This window comes from Canis lupus, chromosome 31 (genome assembly GCF_003254725.2).
Source record: "Canis lupus dingo isolate Sandy chromosome 31, ASM325472v2, whole genome shotgun sequence".
Taxonomy (NCBI): Eukaryota; Metazoa; Chordata; class Mammalia; order Carnivora; family Canidae; genus Canis; species Canis lupus.
In genome coordinates, this window is record NC_064273.1 from 31,745,159 (window position 1) to 31,761,792 (window position 16,634).

General features: G+C 45.7%; 1 protein-coding gene and 1 long non-coding RNA gene across 8 annotated transcripts in view; one reads left to right on the top strand and one right to left on the bottom strand.

Annotated features, from left to right (window-relative positions):
• Positions 1 to 14,928, bottom strand: part of HLCS (holocarboxylase synthetase) — a 218,404-nt gene extending 203,476 nt beyond the window's left edge. For 2 of the 6 annotated variants that reach the window (XM_049104767.1, XM_049104766.1), the window contains exons 1-2: positions 7,946 to 8,206; positions 3,801 to 3,886 (exon numbers count right to left, since the gene is read on the bottom strand). Coding sequence is in view for 2 of the 6 variants with exons in the window: in XM_049104765.1 (XP_048960722.1) it covers positions 18 to 212 (195 nt within the window). In the remaining 4 variants the exon portion in view is untranslated. Of the gene's footprint in view, positions 1 to 17; positions 287 to 3,800; positions 3,887 to 7,945; positions 8,207 to 13,866; positions 14,028 to 14,604 lie in introns of those variants that run through there. The other 4 variants (XM_025450036.3, XM_025450040.3, XM_049104765.1 and 1 more) reach the window with 4 other exon arrangements.
• Positions 49 to 10,820, top strand: LOC112661923 (uncharacterized). 2 transcript variants are annotated; one of them, XR_003138088.3, is made up of 3 exons: positions 49 to 185; positions 1,093 to 1,204; positions 8,192 to 10,820. It is a non-coding gene; the product is annotated as an uncharacterized LOC112661923 (long non-coding RNA). The 2 variants fall into 2 exon arrangements; XR_003138087.3 differs by lacking the exon at positions 49 to 185 and adding an exon at positions 280 to 337.
• Positions 14,929 to 16,634: the final 1,706 nt, after the last annotated feature.

The window sequence follows — 16,634 nt, forward strand, 5'->3', positions numbered from 1 at the left end:
GCCCCGCGCCCGCCCACCTGGCTCTCGCCGACGCAGAAGACGCGGCCGCCGCGGCTCAGACACACGCGGGCGTCCCGGGGCCGCGCCGCCGCGCCGCAGAAGGTGAAGGAGCAGCGGGAGGCGCGCAGCCGCTGCACCGTGGCGCGCACGAGCGCGGCCGGCCGGCGCCCCCAGCGCGCCCACAGGTACAGGTAGCACAGCGTGATGAGCATGACCGGCCGGCCGGCGGCGGGGCGCCAGCCCGGGACGCTCGCTCCACCGGCTCGCCCCTCCCGCCCGGCCCCGCCCCGCCCCGCCGCCCGCCCTCCCGCCGGCCGGAAGAGGCCGCGCCATAGGGGTGAGGCCGCGCGGGCCGCGGAGGGGAGGGAGGAGGGAGGGAGGGAGTGAGGGAGGAGGGAGGGAGGGAGGGAGGCCTCGCGGGGGGGCGGGGGGAGGATGGAGGGAGGCCGTGCTTGGAGTTGTGGGGTGAGGATGGAGGGAGGAGGGAGGCTGAGCTGGGCGGAGGGGGGGAGGATGGAGGGAGGAGGGAGGCTGAGCTGGGGGGAGGATGGAGGGAGGAGGGAGGCTGAGCTGGGCGGAGGGGGGAGGATGGAGGGAGGAGGGAGGCTGAGCTGGGCGGAGGGGGGGAGGGAGGAGGGAGGCTGAGTGGGGGGGGGGGGGAGGATGGAGGGAGGCCATGCTTGGGGTTGTGGGGTGAGGATGGAGGGGAGGGGAAGATGGAGGGAGGAGGGGGGCTGAGCTGGGTGGGGGGTGAGGATGGAGGGATGTCTCTCTTGGAGGGGGTGAGGATGGAGAGAGAAGAGAGGCCTTTCAAGATGGGGTTGAGGATGGAGGGAGGCTGTGCTTGGGGTTGTGGGGTGAGGATGGAGGGAGGAGGGAGGCCTCCCCGAGGGGCCAGGTGATAATGGAGGGAGGCTGAGCTGGGGGTGAGGAGAGAGCCCTGAGCTAGGGTCCACTCTTACCCCCCAACCCCACACTGGGGGTGGAGGAGTTATGATGGAGGGAGAAAGGAGACATTAAAAAGAGGAGGTTGATAGGTTGGAGACCATGGGGTTAGGCCCATTTGGCCAAAATCTTGCCTCCCTTTCTCAGGAGAGCTGGGAGGCAGATTGAAGAAGGGGCTGTGGATACATGTACATTAACCAGTACCATACTGGGATTCAGCTACCATACAGCCTCTACCCAGTCCAGTTGGGAAAATAAGGTGAGTCTGGTTTATTAGATTTTTCTAGGCCTTCTTGCAAAAATGATTACATAAATTCATAAAAACGATTATATATACATCTGGACTCCAAATAAAGACTGAAAAGTTGAAGGCAGACCCTCACGAAAAAGGCTGCCTGCTGTTCTTGTACATGTGGGTCACCAATTTGTGAGCATCCGAAGACCAGAAGAAAAAGGGAAACTTAACAATTATGAGTCAGTGTCCTTGCCCCCTAAGAGAAGCATAATTATTCCTGAGAGTGACAGAGATCTCTCCCATGGAACCTCATGTAAAAAGGCACTTTGCGGGGTGCCTGGGTAGCTCAGTGAATTAAGTGTCCGACTCCTGATTTTGGCTCAGGTCATGATCTCAGGGTCTTGGGATTGAACCCTCTGTCTGGGTCTGCACTCAGTAGGGAGTCGGCTTGAGATTCTCTTCTCTCCCTCCACCTCTGCCCCTCTCCCACAAGCTCATTGCACATGCTCTCTCTCTAAAATAAATCTTAAAAAAAAATAATAAAAGGCAGTTTGGGGAAAAAAAAAAAAAAGTGCCCCCAGCCACTCTGAAACATAGCAAAGATTTTCCCTGTGTTGCTTCCTACTCTGGCCTTTGCTATAAGTGGAATGAATACTGCAGCAGCAATCCGGTGCACCACTCCCACATCTTACTTAATCCAAGGGTAGATTTTTAAAGTGCCCTGACCATTTATTCATCAGCCTTTTTTTTTTTTAACCTCCAGCCTGTGCCTCTGCCTCTCTCTTTCTCTCTCTCTCCCCTCTCTCTTTTTTTTCTCTCTCTCTGTGTCTCTCATGAATAAATAAGTAAAATCTTAAAAAAAAAAAAAAAAAAAAAAAAAAAAAACCGGAGTATAGAAAACCCACTTTCACAACTTCAGATTTTTGGTTGGAAGGCATAGGAACTTTTCCCAGCGCATACAGCAACAACAGATTTTAAAAGAGAGATTCCGGGGATGCCTGGGTGGCTCAGCAGTTGAGCATCTGCCTTCCGCTCAGGACGTGATTCCCCCAAGTTCCGGGATCAAGTCCCACAGAGGGCTTCCTATGGGGAGCCTGCTTCTCCCTCTGTCTGTCTCTGCCTCTCTCTCTGTGTCTCTCATGAATAAATAAATAAAATTTTAAAAATAGGGCAGCCCTGGTGGCTCAGTGGTTTAGCGCCGCCTTGAGCCCAGGGCGTGATCCTGGAGACCTGGGATCAAGTCCCACGTCGGGTTCCCTGTATGGAGCCTGCTTCTCTCTCTGCCTGTGTCTCTGCCCCTCTCTCTCTCTCTCTCTCTCCCTGTGTCTGTCATGAATAAATAAATAAAATATTTAAAATAAATAAATAAATAGGGAGAGAGAAATTCTGAAAAGAAAGAAGCAGATTCAAAAGCAAGATAAGCATCACAGTGGACCAGAAATAGAAGAAAGACAGTAACCAATGAGCAAGGCTGAAGCTGTATCTTCCCCTTCCCTGCAGGACAGTGACAGTTGGGAAGCAAGTTTCTGGCATGGTCACAAGGCCTAAAGTTTTGTCATTGTGTCCCTGGAGGAAGAAATATGAATGAGTCCCCCTGAGGGAGCCCTTAGCCCCTCCAGGATAACACAGGGCTTACAAGTTAGGAATGAGAAAGTGAAAAGGCTTTACAAAGTGATAAACCCAGATATGTTACTGGACAAACCCTTCAGATGGCCTTCTTGGAGTTTGCTGAATTATGGCCCTAAGAACACAGCCTCTCCACTCTGCTCGGTATGAAGAGGTCATCTCTTCCACCTGAAGGTCACAAGCATCTCTCGTTTTTCCAAGTTCCTTAAGAGCTTTGTAACCCCACCTTCCCAAACACCATAAGTCCAACAAGCCAGAAGAGAATTTTCCAGGTTTGCCTTTAGATGCTTCAAGACATCATGGTCTCAGAAGACATCATGAGGAAATGTGAGGATCAATTCTACGTACAGCCGTGGGTTATAAAGCATAAGGACCACAGTGGGCAAACGTGAACTGGGAAGTCAGTGAGGTTCCTTCTTGGCCCTTAGACCAAAGAGCACCATTACCATTCAGGCCCAGGGAGGAGCAAAGGAAGGCAGAGGAGTGAGAGAAGTTAAACAGGCAAATGGCAGGCTCTGTTTATGATCCCTCCTAAAATAAGGATAACAGCTCAAGGCTGGGGCTTGGCTTCATCATCCCCAGACAGCAAAGGAAAAGGGGAAGGGTGCAAAAAGAAGACATCAGGGGGTCTCACTGTGTGCATATCTGATTGACACCTTATGGTCCCTCACCACTCAAAGTGTAGTGCCTGGACCAGCAGCACTGGCATCACCTGGGAGCTCACTAGAAATGCAGAGCCCCAGACTCCACCCCAGACCCATGAAAGCACCATCTGTGCTTTCACAAAATCCCGAGATTCACAAACATTAAAATTTGAGCAACACTATTGAAATCCACCTCTGTCACTCCCTAGATTTGAGTTGCTCTGGACTCTTGAACAGATTATTCCAAATTATTGTGGAGAACAGACTAGGAATAGACCACAGACTAGGAATTTAAAAGCAAGGCTGTCGTTTATAAGAATATCACTGCAGAAAGGAATTGTAGCACTCACCTGCCAGAGGCTGAACACCAACTCAGTAACTCATCACCATGCCTGCCTTTCTACCAGAAAAGCTGACTCAAAGTCTCTAGAATACCCTGGAAATGATAATTTGGGGAAAAGGCAGAGTGTTAACCAAGAGTATCACCCAGAGGAGCTGTCCTGCACCCCCACCCCAATTAAATAGATAACTTCCTCCCCAGGGGAAGCCTATCCTGCTGACAGTAGTTCTGTCAGCATCTGGAAAGCATTTGAATGCAGTCAAATGGCCTGAGCTGAGTAGGACAGTTTGTGAAGCGATCCCAGGCTAGTTGGAAGCATTTAGTAGATGCTGAATTTTAAAAATCTCTAACTGTAAACAGTTCACGTTTAGCAAATGAATCACATAGTCTCTGCTTTATATAAAAGAACTTATTCCCTCCACATCAGTGTTGGAGTGCTGAAAACAAATGATATTGAGAGATCTCAGGGTCTCAAAAATGACCATCTGTTTGAAAAAATATCCTCCATAAAAATGATTTAAATACAAATTTAATTGAAATCATGAGGTTTTTGTTGATAAAGGCTGTAGCATGAAGAGCTTTTCTTTGTCTGAATCTCTATGGTGTGTGTGTGTTTATTAGTATGTGTGTTTATTAGCCAGACAGTGTCAGGGAGACTATCCATATGCAGTTCACCTGTTAAGTAAATTAAACTTTTAAGCCATTAATCCTTTTCATTATTGGTTTAAATGCAAAAAGAAAAATTCAGTGTGGACCGATAGAAACAAGCTGCCACCAAAACAATAAATTTGAGGCTTGGACTGTGATCAGGGCCTGAGGGGGGATAAAAAGTTGTCATTTTAAATCTTTCTGATTAGCAAATGCCAGGCCCCACGAAGGTAGGGATCAAACCAACCACCACCTCACCTTGGTCAAAAATCAATTCTGGAATCCCAATTTTTTTTTTAAGATTTTATTTATTCATGAGAGACCCACAGAGAGAGGCAGAGACACAGGCAGAGGGAGAAGTGGACTCCCTGTAGGGAACCCGACTCGGGACTTGATCCCAGGTCCCCAGGATCACATCCTGGGCCAAAGTCCGTGCTAAACAGCTGAGCCACCCGAGCTACCCTGGAATCCCAATTTTTAAGAACATTCATTCCAAATAGGAAAATTTTGTATTAAATGCCTTGTGCATTTCCATAAATTATTCCTTATAACTAATTATATAAGGAAGCTGAGAATTTATTATTTCAATTGCATTTTATTTATATAAACTTTAGTTTTCTAGTAATACTGCTTTTGGAAGTTTTACATTTATCAAAAGGACTCTAGGTTCTGCACAGTTTGTAATTAAGGGGTGTCTGAGAGGCTTCTGGGATGGAGTCTTGCATCTGGCTGCCTGCTCAACAGGGAGTCTGCTTCTTCCTCTCCCTCTGCCCCTCCCCCTACTCGATAAAATAAATAAAATATTTTTTAAAAAATAAATATTAGGGACACCTGGGTGGCTCAGTGGTTGAGCATCTGATTTGGGCTCAGGTCGTGATCCTGGAGTCCTGGGATCGAGTCCCACATCGGGCTTCCTGCATAGAGCCTGCTTCTCCCTCTGCCTGTGTCTCTGCCTCTCTGTATCTCTCATGAATAAATAAAAATAAAATCTTTTAAAAAATTAAAAATAAATACTAAAACCTTAAGAGCCTATATTTAATGTGTCATTATTTCTTACTTATATGGTATGCCAAAATAAAGCTGTCTCCCTACAGTAAAAACAAACATATTGACTGGTAGTAAGTAGGTCAAGATAATGCTAACTGGGAAAACCATTTGAATTTATTCATTATAAATCTTCGTATAACAATATGTAACATACTAAGTTGATAAAAGAATGTTCCATATATTTTAAAAGAAGATCTAAGTTTTAAGATTGGATTTATTTACCAACTGTGTAAAGTGTATTGATTCTAATATTATCTGTAATTCAGTAATAGGCTGAACCAGTTAATCTGCTGGAGATCACACACACACGTGTATCTTAGAACTATGTTTTAAGTGACAGTACATGGATGCAGTGATAAGGAAATGAAACTTAAAAAGAATGTTGTAGATTGAGCTGATTTCAAAGTAGAATGGCTGCCCTCCCCACTCCTTCACTATCTGGAGGGGCTGGGGATTGCTTGCTAAATTCTTAAATTCTTGAAACTGTTAGCTATTAGAATACCAGCACCCTTCAGCTGAAAGCAGGATGAAAACAGTGGAACAAAACTCTCCATCACATGAATATGTAAAGAGCCACACTAAGCAAGAGATTATGAATTACTGGGATGCCTGGCTGGCTCAGTTGGTGGAGCATGGGACTCTTGATCTCCAGGCCATGAGTTCAAGCCCCATGTTGGGCATAGAGCCTACTTAGAAGCTTAAAAGAGAGAGGTGGGGGGGGATTATGAATTACTAAACATCCTTCCTAGAATACTAAGAACCAAAGGAACTGTACAGAAAGTCTTGATATCTATTCAGTATATGATCCAGTATGAGCTTTAATACTTGTATTAACACATTGTCTTAGAGCAATCAGACTTAAATGAAGCAAAAAGCAACTTTATAAAAGAGAAAAGGAGATAAAATCAAAAGATCAAAAGAACTTTAAGTCAGAACACCTCAAACTATTGAAAATAGCAAAGTCCTGGCTTTAAAAGAAAAAGAAATCTCTTTTCCAGCTTTGTTCACAAAGATGGCCTCAGAGCAATTTTACCCTTAAAGGCACCAGAGTGCTCAGATCCTGTATGCCTGCTATTTTTTCCATTAAAAAAAAAAAGACAGAGATCCTTGGAGAAATGGCTGGTGCAGGTGTTAGGGAATACCTGATAGGCCAAGACACTTCATGCCAGAGAGAAAGTAAGCTTCAAAGAAAAATAGGGTGGTGTCAGAAGGATACAGGAGCTAACCCAAAGGGCCGCCCCCCTGCTAGCCAAATTAGGGCAATTTGAGTATCAAATTGAAATGCATTAAATTTATGAAGAGCCATGAGCTCATCATGAGCCACAATAAAAGTTTAAGTATTCTAAAACAATGTCAACTATAACACACTATTGAGCCTTGTTATTTGATTATGTTTGTATTACGGACTCATTTATCCTATTTTTTTTTTTAAGATTTTATTTATTCATGAGAGACACAGAGAGAGGACTTATTTATCCTATTGATGAATATTAGTAAATTGTAAATTCTTCCTGGGACGCCTGGGTGGCTCAGCAGTTGAGCATCTGACTTTGGCTCAGGGCATGATCCCGGGGTCCCTGTATGGGGCCTGCTTCTCCCTCTGCCTGTGTCTCTGCCCCTCTCTTGTGTGTCTCTCATGAATAAATAAAATAAGTAAATTCTTCCTTTAGAAGGTTATTTCTGAGCCAAGTGACAATCATCAATACAAAGACCCTGGAAGCTGTGATGCCAAAGCAGAGAGAGCCAGATTTCAGTCACATCTCATTCTAAGACTCCTGAAGAGCGGGACAGTCCTAAAAATACAACAGTACAAGATGTTTTAGGTGGTTGAGCGGGTACCTTGGGTTCAGGGCATGATCCCAGGTCTGGGGATGAGTCCCCCACTGGGCTCCCTGTGGGGAACCCACTTCTCCCTCTGTCTATGTCTCTCTGCCTGTGTGTCTCTCATGAATAAATAAAAATCTTTAAAAAATTAAAAAGAATCATTGGTATGACCACAGCAGATAGGATTTGATGTCTCCTAAAGACTCCAGAAATAACCAGCAAAACTCTTTGATGATCAATGACTCCATTAATTGGGACGGTAACTGTTTTCTTAAAAATATATCCATCTGTTAATCCAATAAAATTTTGAGTCAAATATAGACAGGCTTAGAAGAAACAAAACCACAGATTATTAATATTTCTGGATTAATAAGGAATCCATGTGTATATGGTATTGATATGCCTGAAACGTATTTAAAAATATGGCGATTTTAGGCACACCCTTCTAAATCTGATTTGAAATGGGTTACTCTTACATTGTAATCTTACTAAATTTTTAAACAGTATTGAAACATCTAAGACATCAGGTTTGCCATACTGATAAGCTTATTAATTTGCTAGATTTATACAAATTGTTAGACAACTGAAGTACATGAAAAGGAAATTTAATTTAGGAAGGACTTACGGGTGGCTCACCTGGGTGGCTCAGTGGAGGAGTGTCTGCTTTCGGCTCAGGCAGTGATCCCAGGGTCCTGGGATCGAGTCCCGCATCGGGCTCCCCTGGGGAGCCTGCTTCTCCCTCTGCCCGTGTCTCTGCCCCTCTCTTCTGGATCTCTCATGAATAAACAAATAAAATATTTTTAAAAAAGGGGGGGGGAGGCCTTGTAGCCTGGATGGGGATGCTGAATACCCACAGCAGGACCCTTCCCCACCTCTCTCCAGGTCCGTCTCTCTTCTCTCCAGAAGCATATCTATAAATAAATAGATGTAATTGTGTGTGTGTGGCCCATCTGCAGAACAGGAAGAAGAAATCCGTTTCTCTCAATAAGCCAGAACTACATGTCAGCAGTTGGAGAAAGGAAAATGCTCCACAAAATGATGGGTCCTGAATGTTTTTCCGGGCAGACATGATAACCCCTTTCAGGTAGGCTCTTGAACCTCATGACCCCAAGGTCATTAGCCGTTTCTGTTTCTATGTTACAGGCTGAACTGTGTCCCCCCACCCAAATTCTAATGTTGAAATTCTAATCCCCAGTATGATTGTATTTGGAGATGGGTCTTTCAAATGGTGATTAAGGTAAAAATGAGTCCTATGGGTGGGCCCTGATCCAGGAGAACTGGTGTCCTTCTAAGAGATCAGGACACAGATCCACATAAAGGGAAGACCACGTGAAGACAAAAGGAGGAAATCTTCAGAAGAAACCAACTTGCCAGTATTCCGATCTGGGACTTCTAGCCTCCAGACTGTGGGGACAGATTGGGGCTGTTGAAACTGCCCAGTCTGTGGTACCATGTTACGGCAGCGAGGACACATGATCTTAGCCAAAAGGCCGAGAAGCGATACGGCAGCGAGGACAAACTGATATATCCTAGTTCTCAGTAGGCCCTCCTCTTGTCTCTGACCATTTCTGGGAAACAATGGTCTAGAGGGAGTCTTTGCCCCCAGCTTCTGGCCTCACCAACATTTTCTTCTGGGGTGGTCCTGTTTGCTCTCTGGGTTTCGGTGGCCACCCCTTTGGGCATGATGTGTAACTAGCCAGGGCCACAGCTATTGCTTCTACATAGCTACTTGAACATTCTGTTGGTGTCTCAAGTGCAACACGAATAAAACCCACTGTATTTTTTTCTCCACAAATGTCCTCTTTGTCCTGATTTCTCTAGCTACAGTTAATGACCTCAGCCTTCTTTTCGTGTGGACCTACAATGGAGTCATCTTGGAGTCCCACCTTCACCCCACAGCCTCTATATCAGTGAATGGCATCTCCACACTGTCTCTTAAGAGGTTCATCTTCCTACCCCACCCCTCATCCAATCCAAATACCCATTCTGCTCTCACTGACACTAACATGATAGCCCCTGATGATTCCCAGAGAGCTTCCTGCTTCCCGAGGCTCTGTAACCCAGCACATCTCCACCTTGTAACTTTCCAAAGTCAACTCTGACCTCGTCACTCCCCTACTCAAACCCTTCAGTGTCCACCCCTGCCCCCAGTGAGTTCAGTGTCTTACTTGGCATTCAAGACTTTCCATTGTACCCAGCCAGCCTAGTCTTGCCCTAGTGCCATCCATCCTTTTTTTCTTTTAAGATTTTATTTATTTATTCATGAGAGACACAGAGACATAGGCAGAAGACCCCAGGATCAAGCCTTGAGCCAAAAGCAGATCCTCAACCGCTGAGCCACCCAGGTGCCCTGCCATCCATCCACTTCTTTATTCATTGCACATCAGCACACCATGCACTATGCTGATCACTATGTATATTCTTATATTTAGACCTCTCAACTCTGCAGGGTGGCTGTGGTCCCCTTCTTGCAGAGGAACAGCTGAGAGACTTGCCCAGGTATCACGATGGTGGGGAAACTGGAGGTTAAATTTGTCTTTCTGACTCCAAAGTCCTTCACCATATGAACCAGGCACCTGAGAGCAGAGAAAGTTCTACCCACAACAATAATAAATAGAAATGAGTCTCTAGATCCAAGAGGAAACATTGGCAGAAGGTTTAGGCTGTGGCACCGCCAGCCCTGAGAGCAGCCTTTTGTATCCAGATCAGACAGGCTGGGATGGTCCAGACCTTGGACACATCCAAAAAGCTGTAGGTGAGATTTCATCAAGATCCTCCCAGCAAACAGCTGGCCCTGGAAACAGCCTACTCCAAAACCCGAAAAAGGCTTAGGATATGGTTTCTACACAACTGCTGAATGTCACTGATTTGATAACATCTTTTTTTTTTTTAAGATGTTATTTATGTATTTATTCATGATAGACAGGCAGAGACAGGCAGAGGGAGAAAAAGGTGCCCCTCGATAACATCTTAAAGAACCTCAACTATAGGAAAATCCAAAGTTAAAAACTACAGTCTAAGTGTTATATTTTTTAAAAATCTAAAAAGTAATAATGATAAAAAATAATAATAATGATAATAATGATAATGATAATAATAAATGCTAGGGACTCCTGGGTGGCTCAGTGGTTGAGTGTCTGCCTTCGGCTCAGGTCATGATCCCAGGTCTGGGGATCAAGTCCCACATCAGGCTCTCTGCAGGGAGTCTGCTTCTCCCTCTGCCTATATCTCTGTCTCTCTGTGTCTCTCATGAATAAATAAATAACTCAAATAATAATAATAATAATAATAAATGCTATGTGGTATCCTGGATTGGATCCTGAAACTAAGTGGACCTTGGTGGAAAAACTAGTGAAATCTGAAGTCTGTAGCTTAGTTGATGTACTAGTTTTGACAAATCCATGGTTGTGTAAAATGTTAACACTGGAGAAAACTGGGCAAAGAATTCTGTACTATTTTTGCAACTCTTGGAAGTCTAAAATTATTTCAAAATAAAAAGTCATAAAAATTAGGGGATGATCCTCTCCTGAATTTCTTTGTCTGTCCCTAACTAGCCATATGGTCTTCATCTCTCTGGGTCCCAGTTTTCAACTGTTTAAAAAAGAAGGAGTGACACAAACCAGATCATCTTCGACCTCTAAAATTCTGGGATCCCAATACATTTACAACATGATTCACTTTACAAGGACTTGATTGCAGTGATGTCTTACTCACTTTCATAACCCTGGCATTTAGCACTGTGCCAGCACGTAGTGGGTGCTCGATAAAAGTTTTTGAAACCAAACTGGTTCATACCTCAGTTTGCAAGATGAGGTTAGAACTATTAAATCTTTTGCCTAGTCAACCACTAGAGAGCGAAGTGCTCACAAAATTTCCTCCACTGAAAGCAAATTTATCTTCATCTGACAGAGGGGAGTGATCCTTTCCGTCCCAGGCATATAAAAATCATTCCTGGTTGGGGGAAGGGAGTCACCATCTGTGAATAGTTTCCTGCCCATCAAACAGGACCTCCAGTTGGGGGCGATTAGTACCATAAGCTTCCAGAAGATTAAACAAACACACACCACTCAGCAGGCTCAAAAGTCTAAGCCACCACAATAGATCAGATACTGAACTGCAAACAGGTGAGTGCCACTCATCTCCAGTACTTGTTCTCTTCCTATTTCCTGAACAAAAATGGTCTCCCTTTTAAAAGACTGGTTAAAAAGGTTAAATGAATGGGGCACCATTCAGTGGTTGAGCATCTGCCCTTGGCTCAGGACATGATCCCAGAGTCCCAGGACCCAGTCTTAAGTCCACAGAGGGCCTGCTTCTCCCTCTGCCTATGTCTCTGCCTCTGTCTCTCATGAATGAATGAATGAATGAATGAATGAATGAATGAATGAATAAATAAATTTTTTTTTAAAAAAAAGGTTACATGAATGACTGTGGAAATTGACTAAAACCTCTACAATCAAGATGAAGACAGGGATCCCTGGGTGGCGCAGCGGTTTAGCGCCTGCCTTTGGCCTAGGGCACAATCCTGGAGAACTGGGATTGAATCCCACGTCGGGCTCTCGGTGCATGGAGCCTGCTTCTCCGTCTGCCCCTCTCTCTCTCTCTCTCTCTCTCTGTGTGACTATCATAAATAAATAAAAATTTTTTAAAAAATTAAAAATAAAAAAATAAAAATAAATAAAAAGATGAAGACAGCTTTCACAGGGCATCCCCTTAGCAGCCCAGGGCTGAGCCTGTGAGCTGCAGTTTGCATGGCAAAGCAACAGAGGCTGCTATCTGGGTTCAGATGTTGCCCCAGACCCCCGACTTCCCCCAGGGGCAAAAATGCAGACATGTACAGTGACCATGTGACCGTAGGCAGATGCCTTTGTCCCATGGTTCTACCAGAGAACAGAGTCCTCATGATGCTGGCTGAGGATTAAGAATGAGGTGGGCGCGCAGGGCCGAGTAGCGATGATCCGATCCAGGAATAGCCCACCTGGACGAGTCAACAGGAAGGGACTAGCAGGGCAAGACGCTTTCATTTCATCCTCCTAACTCTTAAGGGTGAGTAGGATTACCTCCTAACAGCATAGGAATTGGGCTGCAGTCTACCCAAAGCAGAGCTCCTTTCAAGTAGATCAAGTTGCCTTTCTCAGGCATGGAAAAGCATCTTATAAAACATCTTTTGCTCTGGAAACTTCATGGGTCTGGCAAGCAAAGTTTGGTGAAAAGAATCGGGGAGAATGGGAGCATTACATGCATCCCTTACATTCCCAAGCCAGCATGGCTTTGCTTTCTTGTTTTCACTGAACTTGTGTTGTCTGGGTTTTGTTTTATTATTATTATTATTATTATTATTAATTATTATTATTTATTCATTTATTTATTTGACAGAGAAAGAGAGAGAGCACAAGCAGGGGGAGCAGCAGAGGTAGAGGGTGAAGCAGACTCCTCATTGAGCAGGGAGCCAGATGCAATGCTCTATCCCAGGACCCTAGGATCATGACCTGAACGGAAGGCAGATGCTTCATCGACTGAGCCCCCCAGGCACACCCTGAACCAGTGTCTTTATAGAGGCACCAGCATCAAGATGCCAGGAAGGGGTCCAGAAAAGCTGCCATGCCCCTTGTCAGTGTCCCTTACTTTTTGCATGTCAACCTGTGATTTTTTTTTCAAATGCAAACATGTTTTTTAAACGCTATACTTGTGGAGAACGTAGCATAATGCATACAGTAGTCGAATCACTAGGTGTCACACCTAAAACATCGTCAACTACACTTCAATTTAAAAAGTATCGTATAGGGGCGCCTGGGTGGCTCAGATGGTAAAGCCTGTGACTTGATCTCAGTTCAGGTATTGATCTCAGGGTCTTGATCTCCGCTTCTGATGGATGGGTTCCTTGATGGGCATGAGCCTACTTAAAAAAAAAAAAAAAAAAAAAAAAGTTTAATAAATAAATAAATAAATAAACCCTATAATGTAGCTAAACAAAAAAAAATAAATCAGTTTATGCAGGGACGCCTGGGTGGCTCAGTGGTTGAGTGTCTGCCTTTCACCCTGGATCAGGTGGTGATCTGGGGTCCTGGGATGGAGTCCCACAACGGACTCCCCGCAGAAGGTCTAGCTTTTCCCTCTGCCTTTGTCTCTGCCTCTCTGTGTCTCTCATGAATAAATAAAAATCCTTTTTAAAAATGAGTTTATGAAAAAAAATAAATAAAATAAATAAATAAAATTTTAAAAAAATAAGTTTATGGGGATCCCTGGGTGGCTCAGTGGTTTAGTGCCTGCCTTTGGCCCAGAGCATGATCCTGGAGTCCTGGGATCCAGTCCTACATTGGGCTCCCTGCATGGAGCCTGCTTCTCCCTCTGCTTCTGTCTCTGCCTCTCTCTCTTTCTCTCTCTCATGAATAAATAAATAAAATCTTTTAAAAAAAAGTGTATGCAAACCTCACTTCTTAACCTCAAAAGCACTGCATGCAGTTTACAATAAAATAACAGTAAACCTGGTGGGATAAAAGGAGAAATTCAGACTTTGGAAAAGGAAGCAGCAACTCGGTGACCACGGGGCGAGCACGTACCCTGTTTACAAATGCTGGTGAATCCCTAAGTCGAGAAAGGGCCGTTTCCAGGAGGAGCCAAGAGCAGATGACGCAGCTGAACTGGAACTGCTCTACGCAGCCCGCTTCCAACACGACTTCAGCCCTGGAAGGACGGTTGCCTCCAGCCCCCAGTCAGGCATCTTGAATAAGAAAAAAAAAAAAGCAGAAGAGCAGGAGGTGATCTAACAAGTCTTTTCTATAAATAGCCCCCTCCCCAGGGGAATAACAGCGCGATCTAAAGCGGAGGAACCCGTCAGTCCTCGAGAAGCCCCCCCACCCCAGGGGGCGTGGACGCCGCTGCCAGGCGCCTTACCTGGGCGCCTTACCTGGCCGACCGAGCCTGCCCGGGGCGCCGCGCGCACCTGTCGCCCGAGCCCGGGGCCCCGCTGCCCGCCCGCACCTGCCGCCCGGCGGGGGCGTCCCGGCCAAGGACACGGCAGGTGGCAGCGGGGACATCGGAAACAGACTGTGGCAAAGGCCAGGTAGGGAACCCACGGCCGCAGCACGACCCCAGTCCTGACCGCTCCGGCCACGCTGTTGGGGCTCCTGGCTCGAGCCGAGCACCCTTCCCCGGCCGCCCAGAACACCGCCTGTCCTACCTGCCCTTGGGTTTTGCCTTAAACCTCCAGATGTCACCTCTTCAGGGAGGTCTCGCTGGACCCCTAGGCCAGGTGAGCCCCCCGACCCCGGCCCCGTCCAGCAACAACACTCACCCACCTTGTCATTGCTTGAACCCCGTGCCTGCCTGCCTTCTCTCTGAGGCTGGGAACTCGCCGGGGGCAAGGGCAGGTTCTGCCTTTATTCCCGGCACTTAGTGAAGTGAAGGTGGCTGAAGGTTTTGCAAAATGAGGAGCCACAGGGGACCGCTCTTGATAGGGTGTTTGGTGAAGGAGGTGCTTATTCAGGGGCGCTTGGGTGCCTGGGTCAGTTAGGCATCTGCCTTGGGCTCAGGTCATGAGCTCAGGGTCCTGGGATCCCCCTGCATTCCGCTCCCTGCTCAGCGGGGAGCCAGCTTCTCCCTCTCCTTGGGGCTACTCTCTCGCTATATCTGTGTGTGTGTGTGTGTGTGTGTGTGTGTGTCTTAAATAAATACAAAAATAGGGCAGCCCGGGTGGCTCAGGCCTGCCACCTTAGGCCCAGGGTGTGATCCTGGACACCTGGCATCAGGTCCCACATGGGGCTCCCTGCATGGAGCCTGCTGCTTCTCCCTCTGCCTATGTCTCCGCCTCTCTCTCTCTCTTTCTGTGTCTCTCATGCATAAATAAAACCTTTAAAAATAAATAAATAGGGGATCCCTGGGTGGCTCAGAGGTTTACCACCTGCCTTCAGCCCAGGGTGTAATCCTGGAGACCTGGGATTGAGTCCCACATTGGGCTCCCTGCGTGAAGCCTGCTTCTCCCTCTGCCTGTGTCTCTGCCTCTCTCTCTGTGTCTCTCATGAATAGGTAAATAGAAATCTTTTTTAAATAAATAAATATTTTAAAAAGTAAATTTTTAAAAATTGCGTATTCACTGGATTTCTTGTCCCAATGCTAGGTGCCAACTGCTTCTTTCTTTCTTTCTTTTTTTTTTTTTTTCTTTTTTTTTTTTAGAGGGCAACTGCTTCTTTCATCGCAAGAGTATCTGACATCTAGATTTACTGTTCCTTTACTAGGGGCACTTACTAGATTTCCATTACTACCTTGATGATATGTGGTCCTAATTTTGCCATCTGAACCCTGAAGCCCTCTCTCTCTCAGCACAGCAGCGTCAAGCAAGAACCTGAGCCGTCCCCATCTGTGTTTTAGGGAATAGATAATTCATTATTCTGTGGTAGGACCTAGAATGACCCATGGTGACTATTAGGAATACTGCTCCCCCCCCCCCCCCAACACCACCAAAATGAGATAAATGCAAAGACTAAACATCTGGGAAAAGAAATAGAGTCTGACTCCCAGTTAAGTGGCTACGGATGGCCTCCAGGTCACAGAAAACCTCAAGTTGAGAACTTCCGTCACTGCTGAGGTTTCTAGTAAAAACAGGAGAAATTCAGAGGTGACTAGAATAAATGTCTTCAAGAACACAGTTGCTGACAGCTGCAAACTATTCCATGTTTGAGTGTTCCCAAGATCTGTTAACCACTCTTCTGTTGTTGGATTGTTTTCTACCCCAAGTGACTGCTCACACAATGCTGAGGAGAATGGTCCTGTACAAAACTTTTTCCCACCTTTTTATTAATTCTCAGGGATATATTCCTACTACGTTCTTTCTTTTAAGTGAAATTACAGGGTTCAAAGGATATAAGCCTAAGACAATGGGAACCTAAGGCCAAACTTCTTACCTTGAATGTTGTATCATTTTATCTCCTTAGTCCTCTCTCTCTCTGTGTCTCTCATAAATAAATAAATTTAAAAAAAATGTTTAACTGGCCATTTGCATTTATTCGCCTAGGAAGGAGATTTACAATGCACACACAAAAAAACATTTTTTAAAGATTTATTTATTTATGATAGAAAGAGAGAGAGGCAGAGACACAGGCAGAGGGAGAAGCAGGCTCCATGCACCGGGAGCCCGACGTGGGATTCGATCCCGGGTCTCCAGGATCGCGCCCTGGGCCAAAGGCAGGCGCCAAACTGCTGCGCCACCCAGGGATCCCTATACTTCTTATCTTTCCCATCCCATACTCATGACTCTCATCCTCAATATTCCATTTATCACTCCCTTGCTTAAAAAAAAAAAAAACTTTAAAAATAGAAGATTTTATTTATT